The 13,813-nt window shown below is 39.9% G+C and overlaps 1 protein-coding gene across 1 annotated transcript in view; it reads left to right on the top strand.

The window, feature by feature from the left end:
• Positions 1–9,339: 9,339 nt before the first annotated feature.
• Positions 9,340–13,813, top strand: part of LOC118360290 (piezo-type mechanosensitive ion channel component 2-like) — a 37,067-nt gene continuing 32,593 nt past the window's right edge. The window contains exons 1-4 of the mRNA XM_035739584.2: positions 9,340–9,403; positions 10,681–10,776; positions 13,422–13,523; positions 13,745–13,790. Coding sequence (XP_035595477.2) covers positions 9,340–9,403; positions 10,681–10,776; positions 13,422–13,523; positions 13,745–13,790 — 308 coding nt within the window. The remainder of the gene's footprint in view (positions 9,404–10,680; positions 10,777–13,421; positions 13,524–13,744; positions 13,791–13,813) is intronic.

The following is a 13,813-nucleotide window of genomic DNA, read 5'->3' as shown; positions in this document are numbered from 1 at the left end:
TCCAATTTGGGTGACATTCTTACCCACACGACAAAGCCTTTCACTGACACCCTCTGCCACAATGTAAGACTTTGTCATGTCAGATCTCCAAATCTGAATGTGAATCATGATTTCTATTATGAATCCATTTCATGGGCTGTATTTAGATATCCAATGGGACTCTTGTGTGTGTCACTGTCATTGTTCGGATTGTTTTATTTAATATCTTACTGGAATTCCATTTGGACAGTTCTCTGTATATAGAATGTCATCAAAAATGTCCCTGTTCATATTCTCAGTTTTGACTCAAAATCTCAATATATAGTTTTTCATCATCCCCAGTGGTTTGAAAGGTATTTAAATGAGATCATCTAGTATGTTCTATGCTCTAGAGATGTATTGGTGTTCACATTTATCAACATCTCATGACTACCATGCCATTGTCACCATACATTGTGATAATGTGTAGCCTAGAGATCTGTGATGGTTTTAGCCTTTGTTGCTGTCACATCTTCTGGGCACTAGAGGGCAGTAATAACTTGGCTATTAACAAGGTATAATACCATACACTACTAGTTTTCACGCTTTATTGTACAAATACAGTTTTAGCATATGGTAAAACACCTCATTCTATCATTACTCCGGTCATTCATTATATAATATGCAAATTCATTTGTCAAAGAGTTTATGGAAGATTTGACTATTCTATCTTAAATATGGTTGAGAAACACTCAATTTATGTCTGAACATTGTAGACTTCAAATTGTAAATTCACCACATTTACCTGTATTTGTAAAGGAATTTTATCCCTCAAAAGCGTATGACTTGTAAGAGAGCTTTTGGCCTACTTATGTGGTTATTGTGTTGTGTTGTCAACAGTTTGTCTGTAAAAATACTTTAAAGTACAACTTAAGTCGTTTTTTGGGGTTGTCACGTGTGCTCTCTCTCTCTGGCCTCTAGGTCACCAGGCTGCTCGTTATGGCGCACACCTGTCACCATCGTTACGCGCATCAGCACATAATGACACTCACCTGGACTCCATCACCTCCTTGATTACCTGCCCTATATGTCACTCCCTTTGGTTCCCCAGGCGTCGTTGTTTCTGTTTCAGTTTCATGTCTGTCATGTTTTCACTTATTAAATTATTCACTCCCTAAACTTGCTTCCCGACTCCCAGCGCACTCGTTACAGGGTTACCTTTACTTTACTATTTATATTTTTGACAACTTTTACTTCACTACATTATTAATGAAAATAACGTACTTTTTAATCCATATATTTTCCCTAACACCCGAAAGTGATCGTTACATTTAGAATTGTATTGATTTATTTTACCTTTATTTAACCAGGCAAGTCAGTTAAGAACAAACTTTTATTCTCAATGACGGCCTAGGAACAGTAGGTTAACTGCCTGTTTAGGGGAAAAACGACAGATTGGTACCTTGTCAGCTCGGGGGTTTGAACTTGCAACCTTCTGGTTGCTCTAACCACTAGGCTACCCTGCCACCCCGAATGCTTTCCAAGACAAGAAAATTATCCAATTCACAGACTTTTCAAGCGATCATCTCTACTGCCTCCGACCTGGTGGACTCACTAAACACAAATGCTTAATTTGTAAATGATGTCTGAGTGTAGTGTGCCCTTGGCTATCTGTACATTTTTAAAAAACAAGGTGCCGTCTGGCTATAAGGAATTAGAAATAATTTATACTTTTGAGATGTAAGTATATTTTAGCAATTACATTTCATTTTGATACTTAAGTATATTTCAAAGCAAATACTTTTAGACATTTACTCAAGTATTTTACTGGGTGATTTTTCATGAGTAATTTTCTATTGAGTTATCTTTACTTTTACTCAAGTATGACAATTGGATACACTTTTGGGTCATAGGTCACTGGCCACATGTATAGGCCCACAGGTGATCAGGAAGTAGCGCTACACAGTCGTTACCATGTTCACCAGTAACAATTTTGGAATGATATGCGCTTACGGTAACTAAATCTGCCAGTATGGAATTATTGATGTATTTTGCTGCTAATAAATAGGTAAAAAATCCAACCAAAGATCTATGTTTGGAAAGTGGTTTCTTTTGCAAGCATTTATGAACATCTGCAAACCCACCTGTGCCAAAGTGTAGAATTAGTCCTCTTGTGATACATCCATTGGCTCCCAATTGATAGCCACTACATGCCTAAGTAACCCTACAAACATGAGCAAGTGTGGATGGACTTCTCTGGTGGTGAGTGTATGATAAGCTCCTGAGTGGACCTATACTTACTGAAAGGCCCTAAAAGCCCGGTAACATATGGTAATCCTTTGGGCGTTAAGGTAGGCTCTGGGGCATGCTGATGCTGCTGATCTGTTCGACTTTGGGGCATTGGGGTCAATTAGAGAAACTCTCCAAGGAACTGTGGTCCATCAGCAGAACAGATGGGAGTCCCTTTCCGTACCACTTTACCGAAAGCATTCATATGGCTGTTTTATGGTCCCTTGGATGGTCCAATATGGATGACATTGGATTTATGAACAGGCATAAGTAGTCTATATAAGTAATGGTATAAGTGAAATGATCCAGTTCATGTCATCAAACATTCAACGAACGATCCCACTGGCACAGACGCCAGTTCAACGCCTAGTTTTGATGGACATTTGGTTTAGTTGTCAACTAACATAAATTCAATGTGAACGCAACCAAAAATGCGATTGGATTTAAGTTAAAACTTGGTTGAAAAAGTAAGAAATTCCTTTACATTGATTACTTTTTGCAAATCCAATCAGTTTTCCACATTGATTCAATTTCATCACCTTGAATTTTTGGGTTGAAATGGTGTGGAAACAACGTTGATTGAACCAGTTTTTGCCCAGTGGGATTAGTGCTAACCTAAATCACACTGTGTCCTGTGAACTAACTTTGAAGTTTTACTTTCTACTACTATTTTCCCCTCAGACACAGAAACACCTTCATGTCTTCACCTAAGAGCCTTTGCAATGGGTAGCCAATGGAGATATCAAATGGCGACCAAACCATTAGCAAAGGTACAAGTGTAATATCACTTTCTCCAGGATTGTAGTTGAAAGTCAAAGTATTCCTCCATTAAAACACTTCATGACAGCCCGCTTGGAGTTTGCCAAAAGGCACCTAAAGAACTTTCAGACCATGAGAAACAAGATTCTCTGGTCTGATGAAACCAAGATTTAACACTTTGGCTTGAATGCCAAGAGTCACGTCTGGAGGATACCAGGCACCGCTCATCACCTGGCCAATACCATCCCTACGGTGAAGCATGGTGGTGGCAGCATCATACTGTGTGGAACTGGGAGACTAGTCTGGATCAAGGGAAAGATGAACGGGGCAAAGTACAGAGAGATCCTTGATGAAAACCTGCTCCAGAGTACTCAGGACCTCAGACTGAGTGGCCGAGCCAGAGCCCGGATTTGAAGCCGATCGAACATCTCTGGAGAGACCTGAAAATAGCTGTGCAGTGACGCTCCCCATCCAACCTGACAGAGCTTGAGAGGATCTGCAGAGAAGAATAGGAGAAACTCCCTAAATACAGCTGTGCCAAGCTTGTAGCGTCATACCGAAGAAGACTCAAGGCTGTAATCACTGCCAAAGGTGCTACAAACAAAGTACTGAGTAAAGGATCTGAATAATTGTATAAATGTAATACTTCAGTTTTTAATTTGTAATACATTTTCCAAAATGTCTAAAAACCTTTTTTTTGCTTTGTCATTATGGGTTATTGTGTGTAGATTGATAGGGGGGGGGATTCTTTAATACATTTTAGAATGAGGCTTTAACGTAACAAAATTTGCAAAATGTGAAGGGGTCTGAATACTTTCCGAATGCACTGTATATAGTACATTGGAAGAGGCACTGTATATAATGTGTACATTATACTTTGCTCATTTCCCTTTCCAGTTAAATAATTGTTTAATCATACGATTTTGTCTAAGAGGCAAGGCTACTTACTCTAACTTGGACAAGGCTACTTACTCTAACTTGGACAAGGCTACTTACTCTAACTTGGACAAGGCTACTAACTTGGACAAGGCTACTTACTCTAACTTGGACAAGGCTACTTACTCTAACTTGGACAAGGCTACTTACTCTAACTTGGACAAGGCTACTTACTCTTACTTTTGACTTATTCCTAAGAGTGACTATTGTGTCCAGGGGACAGTTCCCAACAGTTATATAGTAACCCAGGCATCTGTAAGGTCCATTGGCCTCCTGCTTCCTTCCACATACACTAATAGTTCTCTCAGTCTACTCACAGCACTTTTAACTGCACTGTCAATTAAATATTAGTTGCATGCTCAGCACTCATTGGCGTAATCAATTTAAATCTCCCACGGAGAGTAATTGAGTGGATTTCTCCTTGGTTAAAGACTTTACCTCCGGGCCTTGCTCTGATCCGGAGCGTCCACTCGAACACAGTTGATTATGTTATCCTGTAGTTTGGTTTATAACATGATTACTATTTCAGGATGTAGTTAAGTTCACGGTAAGTGAATAACTCTAAATCTTGATAAGGTACAGTATCTCTAGACTGAATAATTGATAAATACACTACAGTTTGCTTGCTATGTAGCAAAATGCATGTAAATGATAAATAAAAACCTTACTTTAAATGGGAGACAACCTAAAATGTAGGATTCTATGGGAGATGAAAGCAAGCTATGAAACAAGAACGACTTTTCGGTGGAGATATTGGGGTGATGAACATTTTAAAACGCATTTCCTTCAATTCAGTTTGACATGGCGTATTATGCTTCTTTTGAGAGGTATTTTTAGGGATATTTGAAGGGGTATTCTGAATAAACAATGGTGGAAGGAGTGGAAGGAGAAGTGGAAGGCCTCCCACCCCCATTTTGCCATGGGGCAGAGAGAAAAATGTGCTGTTTTATAGCTCATCTCATGCTTTTCTTCACAGTTTGCCATGAGAATGAGAGAACATTTTGCAGCTTTAATGCTAATTTCCTGCTACGCTACACATTTTGCCATGAGGCTGAGAGAACATTTTGATGTTTTAAAGTAACTATCCAGTGAAAATCTCACGTGCTGTTAACCAAAGAATATTGCTGACTGATCATATATTCCTATTTGTGGCCAAAGCATAAATTCAAGAAAAAACACTTCAAAAACCTGACCTCAAACTTGTATCTCAAACAGACCATTTAAAAAAATGCTTGCTATGTCCATATAAAGGATGATGTCATCCTCCTGAGGAGGATGAGCTGGCCAATCAGCGGTATACTTGTCTGAATATGTTTTATTACCGATATAAGCCCACACCATTCCAACACAGAAGAGCTGTTTTATTTTTTTATGTTTGGAAACAAAACTATTTCACACATATTGTAACTAATTATAGGTCATATTTCAAAGAAATCTGCAAATCAAATCAAACTTTATTTGTCATAAAACATGTGTAGACCTTACCGTGAAATGCTTACTTACAAGCCCTTAACCAACAATGCAGTTCAATAAAGAGTAAAGAAAATATTTAACAAATAAACTAAAGTAAAAAATAATAAAGTAACACAATAAAATAACAATAACGAATATACAGTGCGTACTGGTACCGAGTCAATGTGCGGGGGTACAGGTTAGTCGAGGTAATTTGTACATGTAGGTAGGGATAAAGTGACTATGCATAGATAATAAACAGCGAGTAAAAACACTGTAAAAAACAAATGGGGGGTTCAATGTAAATAGTCTGGGTAGCCATTTGATTAATTGTTCAGCAGTCTTATGGCTTGGGGGTAGAAGGTTTTAAGGAGCCATTTGGTCCTAGACTTGGCGCTCCGGTACCGCTTCCCATGTGGTAGTAGAGAGAACAGTCTATGACTTGGGTGACTGGAGTCTTTGACAGTATTTTGGGCTTTCCTCTGACATCGCCTAGCATATAGGTCCTGGATGGCAGGGAGCCTGGCCCCAGTGATGTAATGGGCCGTACGCACTACATTCTGTAGCGCCTAACAGTCAGATGCCGAGCAGTTGCCATACCAGGTGGTGATACAACCATTCAGGATGCTCTCGATGGTGCAGCTGTAGAACTTTTTGGGGTACCAAAAATATTTGCATGGGTCCCCAGATCCTGCAAAAGTTGGTGATGTGGATACGAAGGAACTTTAAACTCTCAACCCGCTCCACTCAATGTTAATGGGAGCCTATTCGGCCTGCCTTTTCCTGTAGTCCACGATCAGCTCTTTTGTCTTGCTCACATCGAGGGAGAGGTTGTTGTCCAATGTGGTGACATTGCAGGTCTCTGACCTCCTCCCTATAAGCTGTCTCTTCATTGTCAGTAATCAGGCCTACCACTGTTATGTTGAGAATCAGTGTGGCAGACGTGTTGTAGCCTACCCTTGCGACCTGGGGGCAGCTCGTCAGGAAGTCCAGGATCCAGTTGCAGAGCGATGTGTTTAGTCCCAGGTTCCTTAGCTTAGTGACGAGCTTTGTGGGCATTATGGTGTTGAACACTGAGCTATAGTCAATAAACAGCATTCTCACATAGGTGTTAATTTTGTCCAGGTGGGAAAGGGCAGTGTGGAGTGCAATTGAGATTGCGTCATCTGTGGATCTGTTGGGGCAGTATAAGAATTGGAGTGGGTCAGTGTATCTGGGCTGATAATGGTGATGTGAGCCTGGACCAGCCTTTCAAAGCACTTCATGGCTACCGACGTGAGTGCTACGAGCGGTAATCATTTAGACAGGTTACCTTTGCTTCCTTGGGCACAGGGACTATGGTGGTCTGCTTGAAACATTTTGGTATTACAGACTCAGGCAGGGAGAGGTTGAAAATGTCAGTGAAGACACTTGCCAGTTGGTCAGCGCATGCTTTGAGTACACGTCCTGGTAATTAGTTTGGCCCCACGGCTTTGTGAATGTTGATCTGTGTTAAAGGTCTTGCTCACATCGGCTACGGAGAGCGTGATCACACAGCCATTCAGAACAGCTGGTGCTCTCATGCATGCTTCAGTGTTGCTTGCCTCGAAGCGAGCATAAAAGGCATTTAGCTTGTCTGGTAGGCTAGCGTCACTGGGCAGCTCGTGGCTTGGTCTCCCTTTGTAGTCCGTAATAGTTCAAGCCCTACCACATCTGACGAGTGTCAGAGCCGGTGTAGTAGTATTCAATCTTAATCCTTTATTGGCGCTTTGCCTGTTTGATGGTTCGTCTGAGGGCATGGCAGGATTTCTTATACGGATTAGTGTCCCACTCCTTGAAAGTGGCAGCTCTAGCCTTTAGCTTGATGAGGATGTTGCCTGTAATCCATGGCTTCTGGGTTAGATATGTACATACGGTCACTGTGGGGATGATGTCGTCGATGCACTTTTTGATGAAGCTGATGACTGAGGTGGTATAATCCTCAATGCCACAGACATATTCTAGTCTGTGCTAGCAAAACAGTCCTGCAGCATAGCATCCGCGTCATCTGACCACTTCCGTATTGAGCGAGTCACGAGCACTTCCTGCTTCAGTTTTTGCTTGTTTTCAGGAATCAGGAGGATAGAATTATGGTCAGATTTAACAAATCGAGGGCGAGGGAGAGTTTTGTATGCGTCTGTGTGTGGAGTAAAGGTGGTCCCCTCTGGTTGCACATGTCACGTGCTGGTAGAAGTGAGGTAAAGGTTTGGTAAAGGTAAGTGAGGTAAAGGTTTAGGTTTGCCTGCATTAAAGTCCCCGGCAACTAAGAGCGCCGAAACACTGGACAGTTACTTTGACGCTCCAACCAAATTCACATAGAAATATGAGTTATAGGTCTGACAGATTACCAGGACACATACTCAGAGCATGCGCTGTCTAGCTGGTAAGTGTCTTCACTGACATTTTCAATGACAAAGGTAACCTGTCTAAATGACTGTCACTCCGTTGCATGCACATCTGTGGCCATGAAATGCTATGAAAGGCTGGTTATAGATCATCATCCAAGACACCTTGGACAACCTCCAATTCACATCCCGCCCGAACAGATCCACGCAATCTCTATTGCACTCCACACTGCCCTTTCCCACCTGGACAAAAGGAACACCTACAGTACAAATGTAGTATCTTAATTTGATAACTATTTTCTTGCTGATATTTTTTTCTGCACTGCACAGCAGCAAATGCAAACTTGTAGTGTATTTGAGTTGTTAAAAGGATTCTAAAGTTTGTCATTTCTACTTTGAAAATTCAGACTTCTTTTGCCCTAATGAAAATGTATTAACCTCTACAAAAATGTCTGTTAATTATAATCCACATAATAATTGTCTTGCTTTAGCTTGATAAATATCCCTGCGATAACTGCAATTATTCCTTATTGCTCCGATCATTGACTAACAGTGAAATGTTTCCCCTCAGAGCTTCACATGTGCTTACAGTATCAACACCATGCTTAATTTACTTTGAAGGGACTCTAGACCTGCTCTATTATTGAGTCAGGGATAGACTAGGACCAGAAATCGGCCCGGGCAGGCCCACTGGGCTAAAGATGGACCCGTCCATCTGGCATTTGCCACAATTGGTAGTCTGCCCCATCAGTGAGATATCTTCATATTCAATAACATATTCCACGATCTCAGTGTTGATCTAAGATTGGATTAGTTTAGAACTCCAATATTTGAAGGTGCACGTTAATTGAATTGAATGACCTGATTACTAAAAAATTACAAAAAAAAACCACGATGTGTATCCTAGTTTCTCCACTCAGACAATTTGTTGTGTTCACCATGCGCTGCTGCCGCAGTCACTGGCTCTTAATGGCCTTACGGCCATGAATTTTAGATACATTTCCCCTCACCAGCAGAAACTTATGATGAGATGCAATAAAATACATGGGCCAGTCAAGAGCTTAAATAAAACACATCAATGTCCCATATTTTATTTTGTATTGTATAGCTTGGTCTCTGTAACAGTAATTGACAACACCAACAAATGGCCACAAAGTGAAATAGTCTAGCCACATCTATGACTAAGTGTATGATTTTGCTCTGCCTAATGAATACTCAGAGAGAGAGAGAGAGATGGAGAAAGAGGGGGTCAAAATGAGACTGAGGAAGGGATTCACACATCTGCATCTAAAACCAACGAAACACCATTTAGTTCTTGCTCCTTTTGTCTTGGAACTTCCGTTCATTTTGACTGAAGCTCCTCTAAATCAGGACCACTGAGTGGGATCATTCTTCCAATGTATCACTGTGCCTGGTCTTTCCAGTCCTGTCTGTCTGTGTGCTGAGGTCTGGGATTCTACTGTTCAAGCCAGTGTGTCTGCAGTAGGGAAATGTGTCAGAGGACGGGAGTTACCTACAGCCACAGGCAACCTAGAGAGTAGTCTGATCAGAGAGCTGGGTGTCTCTCACATGCTAAGGAGACATGGCGGGGGATATTGTGGTGGGGATACTCTATAATTTAGTACTACCTCTTCTTCTGCTTGCAGGTAAGTTGGGTTTGGAAGAATGTAAGTTAAGAATTCAAGTGTTAGGTAATAATACAGCAGGATGGTGGACTTGTTAGTTATTTATGTCATAGCATTGGTTTTTCCAGTTCAATTGAGAGATTTTGCTTTGATAAAGTGCTTAAAGAATACTGTTAGAAACACCATTTTGGATACTTTACAAAAAGCACAATGTATGTGAGACATGTTGTCTGGGGGAATGCGCAGATTAAGCCATTATTTCTTGTTTCCCTTGATGGTAATTCTTTGAGTGGACACAGAAACATTGTAATAATGTGAGCATGTAGTCATTGAGTAAATTGTGCCATAAAACTGTAATGGGAAATAAAATGTTTGAGTTGTTGAATAGTATGTTTATTGTATTGTTCTGTTCTCAACAGTACAATATTGAGCATGTGAGTTCAGAGATGTGTGTAATTGTGCACTAAAATCAGATAACTTTGAACTTTTCAGATTGTGGCATTTTCACTTTGCCCTCAAATGACATAATTTCTGAGTATTTCAAAGGAGCATGTTGACAACTGGCCATGCCTCTCATAATGTTATATCAAGGATACAAAATCAACTCTGACCAAAATATTATTGCAGATCATTTTATGATGTATTTAGCTGTTGTATAAGAAAGGAAAAATAAGCAAACAGGGAAACTTTTGCCTTTCACTTTTAAGACACATTTTCCATGTTAATTGTATTTTTTTAAAGTGTATTTTCTACCTCAACATCAAGTAAAGAAAATCAAGATTCCAAGTAATTTCAATAAGAAAGAAATATAATATTAATTAAATTATACTTTGTGTTTTGTATTATTAAAAGTTTTAAGTTCAAACTAGGATCCATGATTTTGTTGTCCGTTTCATTGGCATTGTTGGTTGAAGAAGACCAACAATAAAACAAAATGTGGTGTGACTAGTAAGCAGCATTGTTTTTTAGCTAGCTACTTGTTAACTGTGTGATGGGGCTTTGTTCAGTCCAACACATATGCATTTTGTACTAGTAGGTGCAATGGATCAGAGCATTCTATTACCAATGCCTTTTCTCTTTGATGGATGAAACAGTAGGCTATTTATTTCTAGCAGCTGTTGATTAATTATGGGTTTCTGTTTCAACTGTGCTTATTTGGATTTTCCGTAAGATGGACTCAACATAATGAACAATCACATAAAATACAGCACCCAAGACAAAAATTACAGTATATACCTAGATATTATATTGTACATACAAATAAACATCCATGTAAAATCTTTGTTATCTCTCCATAGCGTCATCCTTCCGGTACAATGGTCTGTCTGTGGTGTATTTCCTTTTCCTGCTCACCCTTCCCCTGCTGCCAAACCCCTCTCTCACCTCCATGCAAGGTAAGACCTCAGAGGAACACCACTGGGTCTGAAATGGCACCTCAAGTTCTAGACTATAAACAATAAGGCACATTTTATTCCAAGTTACACTGTCTTTTGTTCTATGCTACAGGGTCCTCTATATGTTTTAATGTTTGCTAATAAACACCATGTTTGATCAATGTGGCCCTTGGGAGACAAATCATTTTAATGTTCATGTTTATTGGGCTGCCTGTCTATTATTTCCAGAATAGTGTTAAATTACACTCATAGGGTTCTTCGGTTTGTCCACATTGGGGAACCCTTTTTGGTGCTAGGTAGAACCCTTTGCAAAGGTTCCTACCTAGAACCCTCGATGTAGGGTTCTCATAGAACCCTCTGTATAAGGTTCTGCCTGGATCCCTCTATGAAAGGTTCTACCAAGAACCATTTTATAATCTAAAGATTCTTACTAGAACCATCCATGCAGGGTTCTACCGATAACCGTTTTTATCTTTGGAGGGTTCTTCCTAGAACCGTCTATGAATGGTTCCACCAGCCTCATTAGCCTTTAAAATAACATTCTACAACATGCCTTTATTTGAGGGCCTGCTTATACCTTAACACATCTGGCTTGGAAGTCACATTATGCTGGCTTGCAAATAGATGTGTAATTCCTACTGGCTTCTAGCCAGAGTTAGGATATCCAACAAATTAAAAATTTTATCATCCACAACCTGCATGCAGAATGATTGCTAGGGTAGGGAAGATTGAATACTGAGACTACCTCAATCATCTAAACTAGAACTACAATCCCAGTAACGGGCATAATAAGTTGTGTGTAATAAGTACTAACAGATTGGATTAGTTTAAAAAAGGTTATTTATCTTTGTGTATCATCAAATGTATCAACCAATCAATCAATGTACATGCAAAAACACAGATATTAAAACAAACAATTCTGAAAATAACCCACAATAGAGCATGCTGAGAAATATGGCTCCATGTAGAACCTTTCTTGCCTTCCAAAGAACCCTTCTTTCCTTTCAAAAAATCATTCTTGCCTTCCAAACAATCATCGTAGGATGTTAAAGGTTCTAGGTAGGACCCTTTGCCTTAGAAAGAACCCTTGTCTTCCAAAAAGGGTTCTTCAGATAAAAACAGTTCTAGGTAGAACCCTATCCCTCCACAAAGAACCCTTTTGGAACCCTTTTTTTCTAAGAGTGTTGCAGTGTGTGCGTGTGTGTGTGTGTTGTGTGTGCAAGTTTGTGTGATTCCTCAACTCATATTGACCAACATACAAACGTGTGTGCATTCTATTGTATGTTTATCAATACAGTTGATGAATTAAAATATTGGCCGTGTACTTTGTAAAGGGATGTAGCCAGTATGGCCTGATCTATAATGTATAACCTACTAATTACATGAAATGTTGTGGTGTCAGCGTTTGCGAGATGGTTGCATGCGGGACTGTTAGCCTTTTTCTCTTTAAAAGCTTTGTTGATCATTTTTCAATCTTTGTCTTGCTAATATGACACCACCCCTGGGTTGAGTGGTCAGGGGTGGGGTGCAGAGATTAAACACATCATACTGAAGCAGAATTGACCGGCCTTCACTTAGTAGAGCAGAAATGAAACAAAGCTTTTAGTAAAAACCCGGGCATCGGAAACCCATTTGCTGGCTCAGCTAATGCTGCACCATTCCACCAGGCCTTGTTTTCACTCTTCTCTCTTAATTATAGGGGTCAGCCTCTGTTAATATGCCACTGTTGTCTTACTGCTCTATTCTGTTCGGTTATTGCCTACAAAGGAAATTGTTGGCTTTTGTTGGTGTTGAATATTTTAACATTTCAAGAACACCCCCTTAATATAAAGAAAAGACATAGAAATTTCAAAGAGCTTTATACATCTTTGTCTTCATAGATTCTGTATCTATTCGATGTACACACACAATTAAACTGAAACCAAATGTCTTTGTTATGTACAACTGTTATCTTTTTTTGATTGAATTTGTTCTGCTGTTCAGGGGAATCCAGAACCATGAAGCCTACTTTATTAAACTATCAATCACAGAAAGTGCTCTTAAGACACAGAATGACTCAGTGGTTTAAATACTGCTGTTAGGCATCCTGTGACCGAATGTGACCATCCTCGTTTAGTAAACACAGCTCACTGTGTATCTGTAAGGACAGAGACCTATAGTATCTGCATTCCCACGGTAGACTCTACCACTAGCCTCAGCCATTAAGATGGGGGAAAATTGAGTAAAAAAGGCCATTAAAAGTAACAGCCTAATTACATGTAGTTTAATTTTGTCATTCATTTTTTATTTAACCAGGCAAGTTAGTTAAGAACAAATTCTTACTTTCAATGACAGCCTAGGAACAGTGGGTTAACTGCCTTGTTCAGGGGCAGAATGACAGATTTGAACCTTGTCAGCTCGGGGATTTGATCTTGCAACATTTCAGTTATGAGTCCAATGCTCTAACCACTAGGCTACCTGCCTGTGACCCCCCTATGGATGATAACAGAATACCGACTGGCTGATCTGAATACCTTGTATGTGTCTTGGAGGAGTAGGGAATAGGAAGAAAGACATATTATTTCTCACAAAAATTGAAAGTAAAGTTTCCATTCTATTCTATTCTCCCCCCAATAATCTGTGTCTCTGGTCTTCTATTTCTGAAGGAAAAACAGGGAAGTTCCTGCTGCTCATCTGTTCTACCAGCGTGACGTTTCTGGTTCTCCAGTGTTTCATGCAGATCACTTTTGCCTACGTGCCTCAGTATGGTAAGATAACACCAGCCTCTATCGGCTCACTGAGTTACTAACAACAAATACTCTGAGATGCTGCTGGACAGCAACCAAAAGAGAGACAGATGTTTGTTTTAGCGTTTTCATACACAGAGAGTATAATGAACTTACTCATTCAAGAAAACATTTATGAGGGTGGATGTTGCTTTGAAATTTTGCTGATAAGACGAGACTTGATTTCTATTTGTTGTCAACAGAGAACGAATATTGGGAGAATATTCTCTACCATCTGGGCATTGTACGGTAGGGCAACATTTTCTTTACTT

The sequence above is a fragment of the Oncorhynchus keta genome, chromosome 27 (assembly GCF_023373465.1).
Source record: "Oncorhynchus keta strain PuntledgeMale-10-30-2019 chromosome 27, Oket_V2, whole genome shotgun sequence".
Taxonomy (NCBI): domain Eukaryota; kingdom Metazoa; phylum Chordata; class Actinopteri; order Salmoniformes; family Salmonidae; genus Oncorhynchus; species Oncorhynchus keta.
This window is presented reverse-complemented; position numbering and strand designations above follow the sequence as displayed.